Genomic DNA, 17,124 nt, shown 5'->3' on the forward strand with positions numbered 1-17,124 from the left:
TTGCTGTCTTGCGCTCCTTGAAAATATCTCCACCCGTAATTGATTGGTTTCACATTTATTTATATGGGTGCCGGCAGCGGTTACGAGTTCAAGATACTTACTCTGACTGGGCTAACTTTATTGCCGGCGTACCGCAAGGTGGCGTGTTGTCTCCTCTCTTATTTCTTTATTTGTTTATTCAATCAGCAAAAACATTTATCTACCACAAGTATGCAGACGTATGTTTGCCAGCAAACACAATTATTTCCCAAATTAAACTACCTCAATTTATTTAGAAGTAATAAATTGAGAAAACAGGTAAGTAAGCAAGGAGTAAATAAGCAATTAGCTAGTGAGTTCTAAATCAAATTTAAATGGGACCCCATGACAAAATAAAAAATTTACGAGGTAATACACACAAAAAAGTGCTGTCAATTTGGGAACATCCTTTTTTGAAGCCGATTATTTAAAATTGAACTGTAATTTAATGATCGTATGTATTAATAAAATTAGTGCATTGACTCCGAATATTGAGGTATTATTATCTACCGCGAAAACACAGTTAAAATGTGTTTAAGTAAATTTATCATCACGGTAGATATATTCCATTTACCATTTTATTTTTGATGTAAAATTTTCGTTACTTTTAATTTATTAATATACGCCTATACATTTGTAACTTGCTGTATGCTTGTATGCTATGTGGTTACGGCATCAAAGAATATAGCCCTTCTCTTCTCGTGGGTTTCGTAAGAGGTGACTAAGGGATAACAAAGTTCCACTACTACCTTGGAACTTAAAAAGCCGACCGGTGGCGGGATAACCATCCAACTGCTGGCTTTGAAATACACAGGCCGATTATGGGCAGCAGCGTCTTCGCTGCGACAAAGCCAGCCCTGCGGTCACCAACCCGCCTGCCCAGCGTGGTGACTATGGGCAAAACACATGAGTTCACGCCATTTTTGGTGTGAACTTGTGGAGGCCTATGTCAAGTAGTTGATGCGAAAGGCTGCTGTGATAAATTTTTAACTTTAGCCCGCGGTTTCACTCGCGGTAATTTGAGGAAACAACGTAAAAAAATCTTGTTGCCTATAATATGGTCTGCCTCGATAAATGGACTATCCAAGAAAATGATAACTTTTCTATTCCAATCAGTAGTTCCTGTGATTAGCGCCATCATGCATGAAACTCTACAGCTTATTAATATACCTATACGCTTCAGCCTGTAATATCCCACTACTGGATATAGGCGTCTTTCCCCATATAGGAGAATGATCAGAGCTTAATTCACCACGCTGCTCCAATGCAGGTTGGCGGATATATTCCCTACTATGAGTAACGATTCCTATCAGGTGTACATGATAACAACCGAGACCGACGGCTTAACGTGCTCTTCGAGGCAAGTTGGGGAAACCCACAAGGACCACATAAACACCCAGACCACGGCAAACACCTGTATGGCAATACAAATGTTTGTCATGTGCGGGGATCGAACCCGCATCCGCCAGCGCAACAGGTACAATCCATGGCTGTAACCGTTGCGCCAACGCCAATATAATATACCTATATACTTATATATATGTAGCTAGCTGACCCGGCTAACTTTGTTTTGCCACTAAACGCTATTAAAAATAAGGGGTTGCTGGTAGATGGGTGAAAATTTAACTTTGTTTTTTGAATACTAAATCATAATTTAAAAAAGATGTCAAAAAAATTAAATAAATATTTAGGGGCCAGTCACCCTTATAATTTAGTTGTATGAAAAATAGATGTTGACCGATTCTCAGAACTACCCGATATGCACACAAAATTTCATAAAAATCAAGGAAACCAGGATCTGATGATGGAATCCCAGAGAAATTGATGGCTGACCTCGAAAATCGTAATGACGACTAGTGCGCTTGTTAATTTTTTTTGTCTACTACGTAAGTAATACATTATTTGTCGATGAAATTGAAGTCAGTCTTTTTCGTTTGCGAACAAACAATAATTACCTTTCGTAACGTATTCGTCGTATGTCCAATACAAATATTGATCATGTTTTATTTTCTGGTAGTAATTATGTGCTATTGAGACTTATTGCTTTTGCAATAACTCCCAAGCCTTAGGTATACAACCTTGCCTTTCTTATATAATGCACAACTATATACAATTTTATAGACGTGCCATAAAGATGAAAAACATTGCAGAAGCTATCTTAATATTACCTAACCACATTTATAAACACGAAAAGCAAACATTTTATATAAGCTGTTCTAAAACAAACTGGCAACGAAAAGAAAGTATGTGTAATAGTTCCGACGCACGACGGGAGTTTACTCCTTCAGATCGACTGTAGACAATAGGCACAAAAATGCTTACTAGTCTGAGAAAAGGATTAATGTCATATCAAATGATAAATAAGAAAATCCCAAAAGGCCTTATATAAAAATTGATTCTTAAAGAGTGGGCTCCAAAAAGTAGTCATAGTACAATCAATTAGATTTTGTGTAATGAGAAGTCTGACGCAAACATTAGTCTCTGCTTTCACGATTAAAAGATTCAGATGAGTATAGTGAGCATATGAGTTTGTGAATTTGAATTCCTTATCGGACATAAATATTCGAGCTATGTAACACTGAGACACGCTAATAGGTCAATAGAAACGAAGCCTTGAGCTTCGCTACTCACAAGTTTGTAGATTTTCTAAACAAAAAGGTGGTCGGAGTGGAAGAAATAATTACAATTTAATGTCATTTTGTAAAAACCAATTTTCGCAATTAACATGTCATTACATACTGGTAACGTACATAGATCTTAAAATATCTTGATGATCTGTTCGCATTTCAAATTTTTTGGTGACTTAATCAACAATTTTTTTTTCTAGAGGCTGTGAAAAGCATTTTAATTTATAAAACCTCCACTAATTAGACTTTCTTGAACTACCGAAAAATAGGATATATTTCCACGGTTGAAAAGATATCCAAACAAGCAAATACACAAAAATCAGTTTAAATAAATAAATTAATGTTGTAAAATGTATCATCCTGTATAAAAAATGAGTGAATTGAAACTATACTATAAGTAGTTAGTGATAACGTTCAAAAATAATTTCTGATAAGTTAATAATTATTTTGCGACTGCATTTTAACATAAAATGGTGTTAACGAATAAAAACGGAAAGGATAAATCTGTGACTGCGGTGAAACAAGAGCATACTTATTACCAATGGATTTTTTCTTTGTTGGGTATGTTTAAATTTTGTTAAATCAGGCCTTAAAAACTTTTTTTAAGAAGAATAAAAAATAAAACAAGAAAACAAGCTGACGATAACATTTAAATGAATAACAACATGATTAACATACATACCATCGGTTCAATAGAAAAGTGACATTAATGAAATGAATTTTTCAGTACACCCACTTAATCTTTTTACTTTTATTAAAATTAATTTTTCCTTATCATTTTTATATTTACATGTAAGTGTTATATATAATTTTAAAAGTATTTACATAAAGATTAAGATACTTATATCGTTGTTATTAACTGACTTCAAAAAAGGTTACTCAATTCGACCGTATATATGTATCATGTATGTTCGGGGATAACTACGTCGTTTATGATTTAATTTTGATAATTCTATTTTGTTGGAAAGGAGATATCCTAAGGATGGTACTATGATAAGGAAACCAGGATCTGATGATGGAATCCTAGAGAAATCGAGAATCGTAAATCGTAGTGCCGACAAGTGCGTTTGTTATTTTTTTTTTTTTCGTTTACTTACGTTGTATTACTTGTCGATGTAATTGAACTCAGTTTTTTTCGTTTCTTAGCAAACACAATTATTTAAATTTAATTATTTAAATTTAATTATAAAAAATGGCAGAGTGACGTTTTTCTACAATCAATATGGCGATGACCGTAGAGTATCGAAATGACACCGGTGACATCTAGTGAGCTTGACGTCTAATTTTATAAAGGCTCTTTTATCCATATAAAAATAATGTTGTTAACCGACTAACCAGTAATAACCTCACTTTTAGACAATTCTGAGAAATGTCATTTTTCCATTTAACCGACGACATTTAAGTGTGACCATGCTGCTGTGACGCTGCTGCCCGTCTTCGGCCTGTGTATTTCAAAGCCAGCAGTTGGATGAATATCCCGCCACCGGTCGGCTTTATAAGTTCCAAGGTGGTAGTGGAACTGTGCTATCCCTTAGTCGCCTCTTACGACATCCACGGGAAGAGAGAGGGTGGCTATATTCTTTAATGCCGTAGCCACACAGCAGCCAGTTACGTTTCGTATATCTAAGACACAGTGCAGGCCTATTGTGCAGGTCTATTGCTAAAAAAGTTTCACTTCAGTCGTGTGGTCTAAAGCACACTCGTTTTTTTAATTATTATTTTAGCCATGACGCTGTTAGAATTAAAAGTTAAACAAACTTTAGCTATGAGAATATACGAACACTACTCTCCCTGGTCTACTAACTACTTTAATAAGAACAGTTTATTTCATAGCAACTAATCTCTGCAAATGGACTTTAATTTAACGTCGTATTTTTAAAATGTCTGTTTTATTAAAAAGCTTAAAATAACTTTTCAAACTCAGAGTATGTTATTTAAATAAATGACATTTCGTAGGTAAGCCACTTGCACTGTTTATTATTTAAAAATCAAATGATAAGAGTTCACTAACTTTCAAAGTAAGCTGAGCTAATATTTATTTCAGTTCTTACGGTATTTACAATAATCAGACATTACATTTTTGCGATAAACACTCACGTGACAGATATTACAGCTGGTTGTACACACTTGGTCTACGGGCTTGAAAGTGGCTGGATATCGCCAACAACTAAAACACTTCAGGCAGACAACTCGCCTTCAGGATATCCTTTATCAGATGACGAAGTTGCTTGGGTGGCGAGCTGCATGAGCATAGCAGCCACGTGTGTTGTTATAGTACATTCTTATATCTCCGACAAGTATGGAAGAAAGTTAAATATTATAATTTTAGCTTTTATGGGAGCGGTGAGTGTATATGTAATTCAAGAAAATACTTTTACTCATTTCCTCAGTTAAGACGGTTTGCATATCCTTAGTAATTTAAAAGAGAAAGCAATAAAAATAGTACTACATAAATCCGTTTATTTTGAAGGTTTTATAAGTACTTTAACTGAGGTAGGGCACAGCAGGAATTTCCTGCTCAAAATATGGAGCGGTTCGACTGGGGCAGTACCTCGACCTTACAGTAGATCACAGCTAAATAATACTGTTTTCAAGCAGTATTGTGTTCCTGTTGGTGAGTAAGGTGACCAGGGCTCCTGGGGATGAATTAGGTCGGCAACGCGCTTGCGCTGCTTCTGGCGTTGCAGGCGTCTATAAGCTACGGTAATATCTTACCATCAGGTGAGCCGTACGCTTGTTTGCCAACCTAATGATATAAAAAAAGTACTAGTGGTCGCAATTCGACCATAATTAAATATTTAAATTAAAAATAAAACATAAAATAATGAAAGTAAAGAATATTTTTTAAAATTTTCAATTTGACTACAGACTTTGACAATCAACAAATGAGTATAATATGCGTGTGTGTGTCAAATACATGGTAGTATGTATAATGTTTTTTTATTGATTTAATAAATTTTTATGCATTATTAAAAAAAATATTAGCATTCTGCACTCCTTCTATATATAAACTATAAGTGTACAAAATTTCATACTCCTCCGTCCACGCAATTTTCATAAAAAGGGTAACAACGTTTTTACTTCACGTATTAATATATAGATTATATCTAATAGTTCGCTTTTTACAGCTAGCATGGGTCATAAGAATATGCTACAATTCCTTCGCATGTCTTATCTTAGCCAGAGTGTGTGCTGGTATAGCAGGTGGAGGCTGCTTCAACGTTGTGCTAATGTACATAAAAGAAATCAGTAGAGATGACATGAGAGGAATATTGTGTACATGTACCACCATCTTGCAATGTATCGGCATATTCATGATGTATTTCATAGGAGCTTATCTAGATTATTACACCGTAACCTACATTATTGTCTGTATACCTATTATGACGATGCTTGGAATGATATTCGCTCCTGAATCACCTGAGATTTTAATAAAGCGAGGCGAAGTTAATGTGAGCTGAGACTCGTAATTTATAAGTAATTAATACAATTAGTAATAAAATTCTTGACTCTAAATGTTCCTATTTGAAGTTGGTATTGTTTTTTTGTTTCAAAACTAATATGTTTACTTAAAAACCTACTTCCGTTTTGGAATCTTAATATTTTTTGGTATTCTGCAAGTATGTAACTACAATGCAAATTCCTGTAATTCTTGTACAAAAAGCTACAACGCATCTATAGCTAATTTAAATGGCCGTCCATGGCTCACACACTTTAGAACAAAGCTCTATCTTTCAATAGAGATATTTTCTCAAAAAATTCTATCATTAGATCCGGCAATTTAGACCAGATCTGGTAAGTGTAAAATGATGCCAAATCCGACGGAATACCGGATCCGATTTTCCGGATTGCAGTCCCTATCTAGAGAAGCCCGGCTGGGCAAGTACTTAAAGAAAATCACGGCCAAATAGTACTGTGAGATGAGAGAAGTGTAATGAATAAAACACTTGCGATGCTTACGATGTTTCAAGCGTTCATAGGTTTTGGTAACGGTACAAAAACAAGCCTTTTAATAACTTCGACCAATGCATTTTGTAACAATTTTAACATGACAATTATTGTAAAATAAAATGTTTCCAAATATTTAGCAATTGTACATCATATTTCAGAAAGCAAAAGAAACTCTTGCATTTATGAGAGGTCTAGATAAAGACGATGAAAGAATACACACTGTTGTGGAAACAATGATGAAACAAGCAGCAAAATTCGAATCATTGCCGGATCTTTCTATTAAAAGCATATGTACGTACAGATGAATATAATGATATATAATGATTCAAATATTTGTTGAAAAAGTAACGTCCTGACTTAGTTTTAAATCTTAACTAGATTTCAATATTGCAATTTTAAGTTATCTTTTTTATTTTCAGTTAAAAACAGGACCTGGCGGCGAGGTTTCGTACTCATTATGATCGCTTTTACTTTCTTTGAAATGAATGGTGCGTTTGCTATTGTAACTTTTGCATCAACAGTACTGACTTCAACAGGAATTGAATTTGTTATTAGTCCAGAATTATTGTTACTAAGCCTCCCAATAGTTATGTTAGCGGGATCCTTAGCACTGGCTTCATGTATTGAAAGATACGGAAGAAAGGTAAGAACTGATTTTTTTTTCTATTACTGATTTCCAGCCTACAAACTAACATTTACTGTTAATATATACACGTTTGAATATGCTATAGCAATACATTGTCAGTCAGTCAATCAGTTCAGTTTATTACTGTCCACTGCTGGACATAAGCTTTCTCAAGTTCGCACTAGACATTCCGGTTTCCCGTAATCCTCATCCAGCCTACACCAGTAATCTTACGTAGATAGTCGGTTCAGCGGGCCAGAAAACGTCCCACATGCGTTTGCCAGTACGCGGTTTCAATAGAAAATAGCATCGAACACGTGTTTCTGACACGTTAGAATTTCTTAAATTCGATTTTTACACCGACCGTCTGATTTATAAACTGTTTTGGTATGAAAATCTAACGATTTTATGTACGTCATTTGTTTTACAAAAAAAAAGTCTATAAAACATCTATTTACAAATTAATAACAATAAGCTATGTACTAATATGGGAACATATATATACTATATCAATGAAAACTATTCAATTTCTTCTAAGTAATTAATTACGCGGAAATGTTTTATCTGTTTCAAGTTATCGATTCCATTAAAATCTTCTTTCGTTCCCTCGCGGATAGTCTTGTTTCTAATCCTATGTTTGAGAGAAACCACAAAACGTTCCATTGCACGTTGAGTGACTTTAACCTTGTGGACCAGTCTCTTCGTTAGAGTCCACGTCTCGGTTCCGTATGTTAACACAGGCAATACGCTTTTCTCGAAGACTTTTGTCTTCAAGTATTGCGGAATCTTCAAAATGAAGACTTTACGAAGTTTGCCAAACGCCGTCCATTTCAACCGAATCCAAATATGATGTGGGATACTACATTGTCAACAATACTATTCGTATTACACCTAACATTTCTAATTGTAAAACTTAAAAAATCACACTGATTTATATTATTTAAATTATAATTGTATACCTTTTCAGCCACTTTTGATTGGTGCATACGTCGTGTCTTGTTGCTGTATGTTTGGCATAGCAGTTATAATTATCCTTCAAAAGGAAGTAGGAGCTGTACCTGGTTGGATACCAGTTGTTTTAATGATGTTGATTGTTGCCATGTACAGCGGTGGTGTATGTCCTGTCACTTATGTAATGTTGACAGAAATGTTTAGCTTTCAAGTGAGTTTATTAATTATTACTAATACTTTTAGGTTTAGTACGAGATTACAAAAAAAAAATATAAGCTGATTGTACTCTCTTAGATAAGTTGTTTCCACTGAGGTAGGGCACAGCAGGAATTTCTTGCTCAAAATATGGAGCAGCCTGACTGGGGTAGTACCTCGACCTTACAGAAGATCACAGCAAAATAATACTGTTTTCAAGCAGTATTGTGTTCCTGTTGGTGAGTAAGGTGACCAGAGCTCCTGGGGGGATTGGGGATTGGGTCGGCAACGCGCTTGCGATGCTTCTGGTGTTGCAGGTGTCTATAAGCTGCGGTAATCGCTTACCATCAGGTGAGCCGTACGCTTGTTTGTCGACCTAGTGACATAAAAAAAAAGTTGAGGGTGAAAACTTTATTATTGAAATTAGCCTATGATATGTAGTTTTACTGCCTCTATGGGTCTCACACTATGCGACGTAATGATGATATACTTTTAAACAAAGATTTACAATCAAACTATCACACCCGCAATCACATAAAAACACACAACAAAAGCACATCGTCGGTTAAATAGAAAAGTGACATTAATCAAAAATAGTAAATCTTGCAATACAGTTTAATAAAGTTTTTATTTTTATTAAAACTAAGTTTTCCTTATATTTTTTATATTTACATGTAAGTGTTATATATCATTTTGAAGGTATTAAGATATCGTTGTTATTTTAATTTAATTATAAAATAATGGCAGAACGACGTTTTTAACCGAATTCAAAAAAAGGAGGAGGTTACTCAATTCGACCGTATAAATATATTTTTTATGTATGTTCGGGGATAACTTCGTCATTTATGAACCGATTTTGATAATTCTTTTTTTGTTGGAAGTTTTTGTCCAAGTGTGGAACCATGATGAGAAAACCAGGTTTTTAGATGATGGAATTCCAGAGAAATCGTGGGAAACCCTCGAAAATCGTAGTGACCACTAGTGCATTTGTTAATTTTTTTCGTCTACTTCCTTTGTCACTTACTCCCTTACTACTACTTTTTTTTTTACGTCCTTTGTTACTTGTCGATTTAATTGAAGTCAGTTTTTTTCGTTTGCAAGCAAACACGATTATTATATTATAGATGCAAGACCTTTTATAAAATTACACATACATAAAATATATGTATACGGTCGAATTGAATGACCTCCTTTTTGAAGACGGTTAAAAAATAATGTTTTTAACAGACTCTTTCCAGTAATAACCTTACTTTCAGAAACATTTGAGAAATGTCATTTTTTTTCATTTAACCGACGATGTATTGAATTTAAGTTAAAATTTTTAGGAATTTAACCATAGACTATTCTTATCATGTCACTTTCATTCATGTATGTCATGTTAATATCCTAAAATTCATCCAAAAATCATTTCCTATAAAAAGATATAGCTATTCAATGAATTATATTATTGTTTTAATCGTACGCATAGCTTTATAATTTTTCAGATACGAGCGAAATTAATGAGCTTAGTCGTAACGTATGGCTGGGCGGTCACAGCGTTAGTGCTCCAAATATACTTACCATTAGCTAATAATTTAGGCGTATCTGCTCCATTCATATTCTATGGTTTCGTAAATCTGGGCGGTGTGTTTTTCACGATATTTTATCTGACAGAGACAAAAGGTAAAACGGAAGAGCAAATCCTTCAAGATCTAATGATGAGGAAAAAGACACACAGTGAAATAAATTCTGTAGAATAAACTTATTTCACATTATTTTATTTTCTTTTATTAACTCAAGAGGGAGATAGCTTACTTATACATTGTCTTTAAAAGTCTCGTCTTCATGGGGAATGTATTTGTGTTGTACATTTCGAGGGGGACGAGATTAGGCCAAATTCGGGGCTGTCTATTATTCCAAACCTTTTAGGGCTTTGTACGAAAAATTGGTTTAATCTTTCATCCTCAGCTTTACCATCATCATCATTCATCATCATCGTCATCATTTTAGCATCGCAGTCCATTGCTGGACATAGGCCTCCACAACTTCACGCCATTTATGGCGTGACTTGTGGAGGCTCATGTGTTTGCCGGTAGTCGCCACGCTGGGCAGGCGGGTTGGTGACCATCCTAAAAGATCTTAATTATTTGTACGTACTAATCTAATATATAAAATTCTCGTGTCGCGGTGTTTGTAATTAAACTCGTCCGAAACGGCGTGACCGATTCTCATGAAATTTTTTGTGTATATCGGATAGGTCTGAGAACCAAACAACATCCATTTTTCATACCCCTAAATTGTAGGGGGGATTAAGGGGGTTAATAAGTTATATGGCAAAACAACGTTTGCGGTTTCAACAGTTTATCTAAAAAAAAATTGTCAAAATACCAATCCATGGCTTCCTAAATTTGTTTTTTTTTCGTCTTTTTTTCTTTTTTTATCTTCTGGACCATGAAATTTTAAATTATTATTTTAAGATTTTGATCACATAAAAAAAAATGATTTTATAATAATAAAGTAATAAAAACTTGTTCTAGTTATTTTGATAATAGTAACATTAACATAGGGTTGAGAAAAGCAAGTTTTATGATTTTGAACCGTAACCCGCTGTCAAAGCGCTATGTGATATTTCCTTTCGATATAATTCAAAGAAACGTTTGAAATAATAATATAATCTCAATAGAAGTTGAAGATTTGTTTCAACTAAGGTTAGGTTTTATCTTATCAGCGGTATTGAGAGGTTCTTAATTACATGCTGCAGTACAAATAAAAAATATTTGTTCTTACTTTATTACTATACTAATTATAATATAATTTGCACGATTAAGATAATTTGCATTTTACTAGTTTTGTTGAGGTTTGTCAAGCCCAAGTGTATAATGACGATGTCTTGTAACATCTTTATATTGTTCAACTGAGGTAGAAGTACAGCAGGAAATTAAAAAAAAATTGCAGTACAAAGTTTTTGCTTCACGTGTTAATTTAGCAGCGAGCAGTGTCTTCAGTGCGACAAAGCCAGCCCTGCAGTCACCAACCCGCCTGCCCAGTATGGTGACTGTGGGCAAAACACATGAGTTCTCGCCATTTTTGGCGCCAACTCGTGGAGGCCTATATCCAGCAATAAACTGTATTAGGCTGAAATGATGATGATGATGATGATTAATTTAGAGGAAATTCTAGTAGTTCCCACCTTCCAAAACTTATTATTATTACTTTATTTGATCTTAAGTCTTAAGTAAATTTATATTTTGTTTTATTAATAATATTTATCGTTTAATTAAATAGTACGGTGTAATTAAAATGATGCAATCTTTGTATACTCGTTAAATATTTGTTTTTCGTTTTAGAGCAATTATCATTAACATTTGACAAAAAAACTGTTTGCCATAAAGTCGTGATATTTGGTTAAAAAAAAAAACTATATTTAAAATTGTATTTGATATTCGTCTTCATTATTTGCTTTGAAACGAAGTATGTATTTTTCCAGAATGATGAAAATGTTACGAACCGTTGGAATATTGAAATAATTTACATAATAAAAAATAAATAAAAGCCATCGCTTAAAGCCATCGCTTATAAGATTTAAGTTGACGCAACTGTCACAGTACTGGTTTGTGTCTGTTGCGCTGGTTGCGAGTTCGATCCCTGCACATTACAAACATTTTTATTGGCCATACAGATGTTTGCCTTGATCTGGGTGTTTGTGCCGTCCTTGTGGGTCTCTCCACCGTTCCTCGGAGAGCACGTTAAGCCGTCGGTCCCGGTTGTTATCAAGTACACCTGATAGCGATTGTTACTCATAGTAGGGAACATATCCGTCAACCCGCATAGAAGCAGCGTCGTGGATTAAGCTCTGATCCTTCTCTTACATGTGGAAAGAGGCTTATGCCCAGCAGTGGGATATTACAGGCTGATGTGAATATGCTTTAAGTATAATTGTTAGACAAACAGAAGTCTGAAACACATTAACCTTCCTATACTCGCGCCAATTTTTGTAACACCTATACTCGCGCACGGTGTCACAGACCGATAGTTCTACGCCTACAATATTTTTTTTTGCTATGGAGCTAAAAAAAGTACTATTAATATTTTAAAGTTTAGGATATAATGAAACAAAATAGTATGAATAATACTTAATTTATTAATTATTTTACTGACTTTCAGTCTATCACAAATTAGTCTTCGAATTTGAGATATTTTTCTTAAGTACTAGGAAAACAAAAATAAAATCTGTACTTCTTTTTAAAAACAAAATAAACATCTTAATAATAGTAAACAACATATCAAAGGACATATTGATCTATGTTTGACTTAGTTTTGACCCTCGCCATGACAATCAGGGCATACGATTAGAGCATGTTCCAAACAAAAGTATTTTTTGCAGGTGGTGCAGTTGTATCATATCTTGCGTTTTGTTTTGGATGAGCAATATTCACAACGACCAATTTTATTATTGTTAGATGTTGCTGAAGGCTCAGGTCTATCTAATTTACATATTACGGCGAGCCTGAGCCTTGTGGTTCTCGACAAGGATGTAGTGAGAGCCCGAAGTCTAAGTTTCGGATTGATCAGATCGTATGCTAAGCCTTTAAGAAAGATCCTACGGCTAATTTTCTTGGTAGGGTTGTTATTTAGGTCTATTGTAAACGTATTTATACCCGCTTCATTAGACAATAAGACTGGTGTAACCATTGGCCATCTATACGACACATCTGTTTAAAAAAAAAACTTTAGCATTTAGACGACCGTTTTTTTTTTTATTCCAGCAAACAGTAACTAAAATGTCTAAAAAAGCTTCCATTTCAATGTTGTTTCTCTCGGTACAGTCTCTTTCTCTTGTGAAGTTTGGTTTTAATCAGAACTAAATTCATCCAGCAGCAATCTGATTCGATCATTGTCCATTTTGATACAAATTATAATCTAAAAAGAATAAAAAATGGTCAAATTATAATACAGAGCAACAAACATACATATATATTAGTATACATATGTCATGAAGTATTCAAAGTTTGTAAAAAATATATAAATACACTAAATATATTACATTAATACTTACACAAAAAATTGCACCTATACTCGCGTCGGTCTCACGGACCAATTGGCGCCAAATGCTACAACATGTGAGCTTCGCACGAGCACGCGGCGTGCACTAAAATAAAGCTAGATACAAATCCGGCAGCTAGCAAGGAACTCGACTTCTTAGGATATTTGTGCATAAAAATAATTGCGAATATGTGTTTCGTCGGTCTCACAGACCAACGCGCGAGTATAGGAAGGTTAAATTACAATTATGACTGTTTAGAAAAAGGGATATAAAGTAACAGATATTTTAGTAAGCACACATTAAAGATATCACTACTGCATTGATACACTGTTAATCATAGGCCTCCACGAGTTCGTGTTTTGTCCATAGTCACCACGCTCAGCAGGGGGTTTGTTGGCCGATAATAAAGTAAACAATATACACACTTTTCAAACAATCAGAGAGTACCTAACGCATGTCTAGTCTTTTCTGAAAGACAAAAGTTCGTTCACAACTGTCCTTGACGCTATTTAAAAGAAGCAAACAAAAACAAACTTCTAATAATATATATATATATATATATATATATATATATATATATATATATATATATATATATATATATATATATATATATATTATTATCAAACATTATAAAAAAAAATTAGATAAGTGAATTGTATGAATTTTCTGATTAATTACATAGTAACAGAAAACAGCATATATGTACATATAGTAAACATAAGAATTTATGAATTTTAAAATAAAATTTGCCTGTAATTTTTGAACGATATAATTATGTCCTCGAGTCTCTTGACAACGTCATAAAGTAATATGTAAACAAATTCTTTGTAAGTTTTTAATTGTATGATTATTAATGAGAAACATATGGAAAATTACGAGTGATTTTAATCTAACTAGTTTTCAAAAAAAGTTTTATTTTTATAATTCTACACAAATTAGAAATTTTACATATCAATGCCTTGGATTTGGATGCTCATATACATATTTCTAGTTGGTATGCATTTTCAATAGTATTTCAATCTTACATAATTTATAGATTTATAATTTTTCACTAATATATATCTTTTATCTATACTAATAAATGGAGAGCCGGTTGTATTGTTCGGTTATACTGCGAAAACTGCTGAACCGATAGGAATAATACTTACATCTTAATATATATAAATCTCGTGTCACAATGTTTGTCCTCAATGGACTCCTAAACCACTTAACCGATTATAATAAAATTCGCACACCATGTGCAGTTCGATCCAACTTGAAAGATAGGCTATATTTTATTTTGATATATTAATTATTATATTTAAGAAAAAAATAAAGAAGGCGGTACAAAGTTCGCCAGGTCAGCTATCTTAATATATATAAATCTCGTGTCACAATGTTTGTCCTCAATGGACTCCTAAACCACTTAACCGATTATAATAAAATTCGCACACCATGTGCAGTTCGATCCAACTTGAAAGATAGGCTATATTTTATTTTGATATATTAATTATTATATTTAAGAAAAAAATAAAGAAGGCGGTACAAAGTTCGCCAGGTCAGCTAGTATACTATAAGATGCAGCGTATTGCGGAGAAGGTTTTAGTACCTATATGATATGTTGGTGATAACTTATCGTGTAAAAAAATATGGACGCTAGAGGTCGTTAGTATAGATATGATAAAGTGGTAACTTTATTTTAACTGTAATTAATATATTTAACATAAATACGATTTAAAATTGCTTTTGAATCCTAATCGATTAAATATTCTTGATTTTGATATTTGATTTTGACTGCTTAAAAAAAGCACATTATAAATTAACTGTGATATTTTTTAAAGTGAAAACTTCTTTAGCGGCGTTGTGCACTTTTTTGTGATGGGTAAAAAAAAATTTTACTCGCGTAAAACGTGGCCTGAGTGCCTAGTGCGAGTTTTATTCAAAGAAACATGAGAGAAACGCGTTTATACGTGAAGATTATTTTGCATGGGAATTTAAACACTACAGCCTAGACGATAAAGAATAGTATACGATATAATCGATACAGAGCCATCTAGCGGCAAACGTGAAAACTAGGTTGAAATGCCGAATTACCCATACAAAATGAAGTTAAAATTTACGGCCGTTATTGCGAGACGGATTATACAAAACTCGCACTAGGCACTCTGATCGAAAATTCGTAAGACGGAGAGCGATTCGTAGACCACCAGCGCGGCGTCGGCGAGGAAGTATCCCCCTCTCATTCTACCGTACGGCAAAAATGTATGCCTACAATTACAATACAAGGCACTTGCAAGAATGTTCGTGAGTGTGCCACGGGCATCCATTAAAATAATTGTAATAGTTCTGAAGTGTTAAATTTTTAATGTAATATAAATTGTCATGGTTGTGTACGATAGCCTAATAAATTAATATTGTATTTTACCACAATGCACAGCGTTAATATTCAAGTTTTCACTTCTGCCTGCTTCTGGCACTCCCGGAGTGCAACCCGGTGTTTTTCTTTTTAAATATATAAACTAGGTCGGCAAACAAGTGTACAGCTCACCTGATGATAAGCGATTACCTTAGCCTATAGGGTCTGCAACACCAGAAGATTGCAAGTGTTGTCAACCCTATACTCAATTCTCCCCAGGAGCTCCGGTCATCTCACTACTGTCTATTATCAATTATAAATGAGTAAAAAAAGCGTTATTTTTTGACATTTTTTTCCTTTTAGTCATTATATTAAGATGTCACGACGCTTTAAACATGGCGACGTACACCGAATTCACAAATAAATTTAAATGTCTCATACAAGAGTTAACCGTTTACTTCGAGCCTTGTGGATCACCTATTGAGTTGCTAGAAAGGTTATTAAATTTAAAATCTTTTACCCCTCAATGTTTCAATTGATCAAGTATTAACATCAAATAGTCCGCGCAAACGTTAAATTGTGATCTTCAGTCACGCGTGTCAATCTTTAATTGAAACGGTCGTGTGTTTCCTGCAGGGGGTTAGTTTAATAAATAACTTTAATTAGGTAAATACTGAAATTCCCCATTTCGATACACTTTATAAACATTAACATGAAACTATTAATGTCAATCAATCATCAATCATTACAGCCTATACAGTCCACTGCTGGACATAGGCCTCCACAAGTTTACGCCAAAAATAACGTGAACTCATGTGTTTTGCCCATAGTCACCACGCTGGGCAGGCGGGTTGGTGACCGCAGTACTGGCTTTGTCGCACCGAAGACGCTGTTGCCCTATGTTGTTGAACTATTAATGTGATTGAAACAAATTCTTTACCAGAGAGGTAACAGTCATAAAGTACGCCTGTAGCTTCACTTGACACCATAGATGTGGCTATAGGCCATAAACTTAAGTGACCCTAAGCTAGACATTTTTGGAGTTTACTCCTTATTAATAAATTTTCATATAAGGTATGAAAAGGAGTAAAATAAGGCTCCGATAGATGGCGTTATTTGATTCGTTTATTTACCATTTGATATGGTATTAATTTTTTTCTTAGACTAGTGAGAGTTTTTTAGCCTATATCGAGTCGATCTGAAGGAATAAACTCCAGTCGTGCATCGGAGGTGACACACACACTTTTTTTTAATTATTTCATTACAAATAATGTTTTTGTTGACGTGACGAAAATTATAAAATAGTTATTCGATGAATTTTAGAATAATTTGTCCGTCTGTTATTTCAGATACGATATTGAACATGAAAGTTATAGGACAAGGGTCCAAATAAAAT

The 17,124-nt window shown here is 34.0% G+C and overlaps 1 protein-coding gene across 1 annotated transcript; it reads left to right on the plus strand.

Moving 5' to 3' along the window:
* The first annotated feature begins 3,867 nt into the window (after positions 1 to 3,867).
* On the plus strand, positions 3,868 to 10,121 carry LOC123665754 (facilitated trehalose transporter Tret1-like). The gene is made up of 7 exons (XM_045600015.1): positions 3,868 to 3,901; positions 4,750 to 4,988; positions 5,774 to 6,097; positions 6,755 to 6,887; positions 7,016 to 7,239; positions 8,189 to 8,383; positions 9,852 to 10,121. Exons 1-7 carry the CDS (start codon positions 3,868 to 3,870, stop codon positions 10,104 to 10,106), a joined length of 1,404 nt encoding a protein of 467 aa, XP_045455971.1. The 3' UTR covers positions 10,107 to 10,121.
* The last annotated feature ends 7,003 nt before the right edge of the window (positions 10,122 to 17,124 follow it).

The sequence above is a fragment of the Melitaea cinxia genome, chromosome 24 (assembly GCF_905220565.1).
Source record: "Melitaea cinxia chromosome 24, ilMelCinx1.1, whole genome shotgun sequence".
NCBI classification, from domain to species: domain Eukaryota; kingdom Metazoa; phylum Arthropoda; class Insecta; order Lepidoptera; family Nymphalidae; genus Melitaea; species Melitaea cinxia.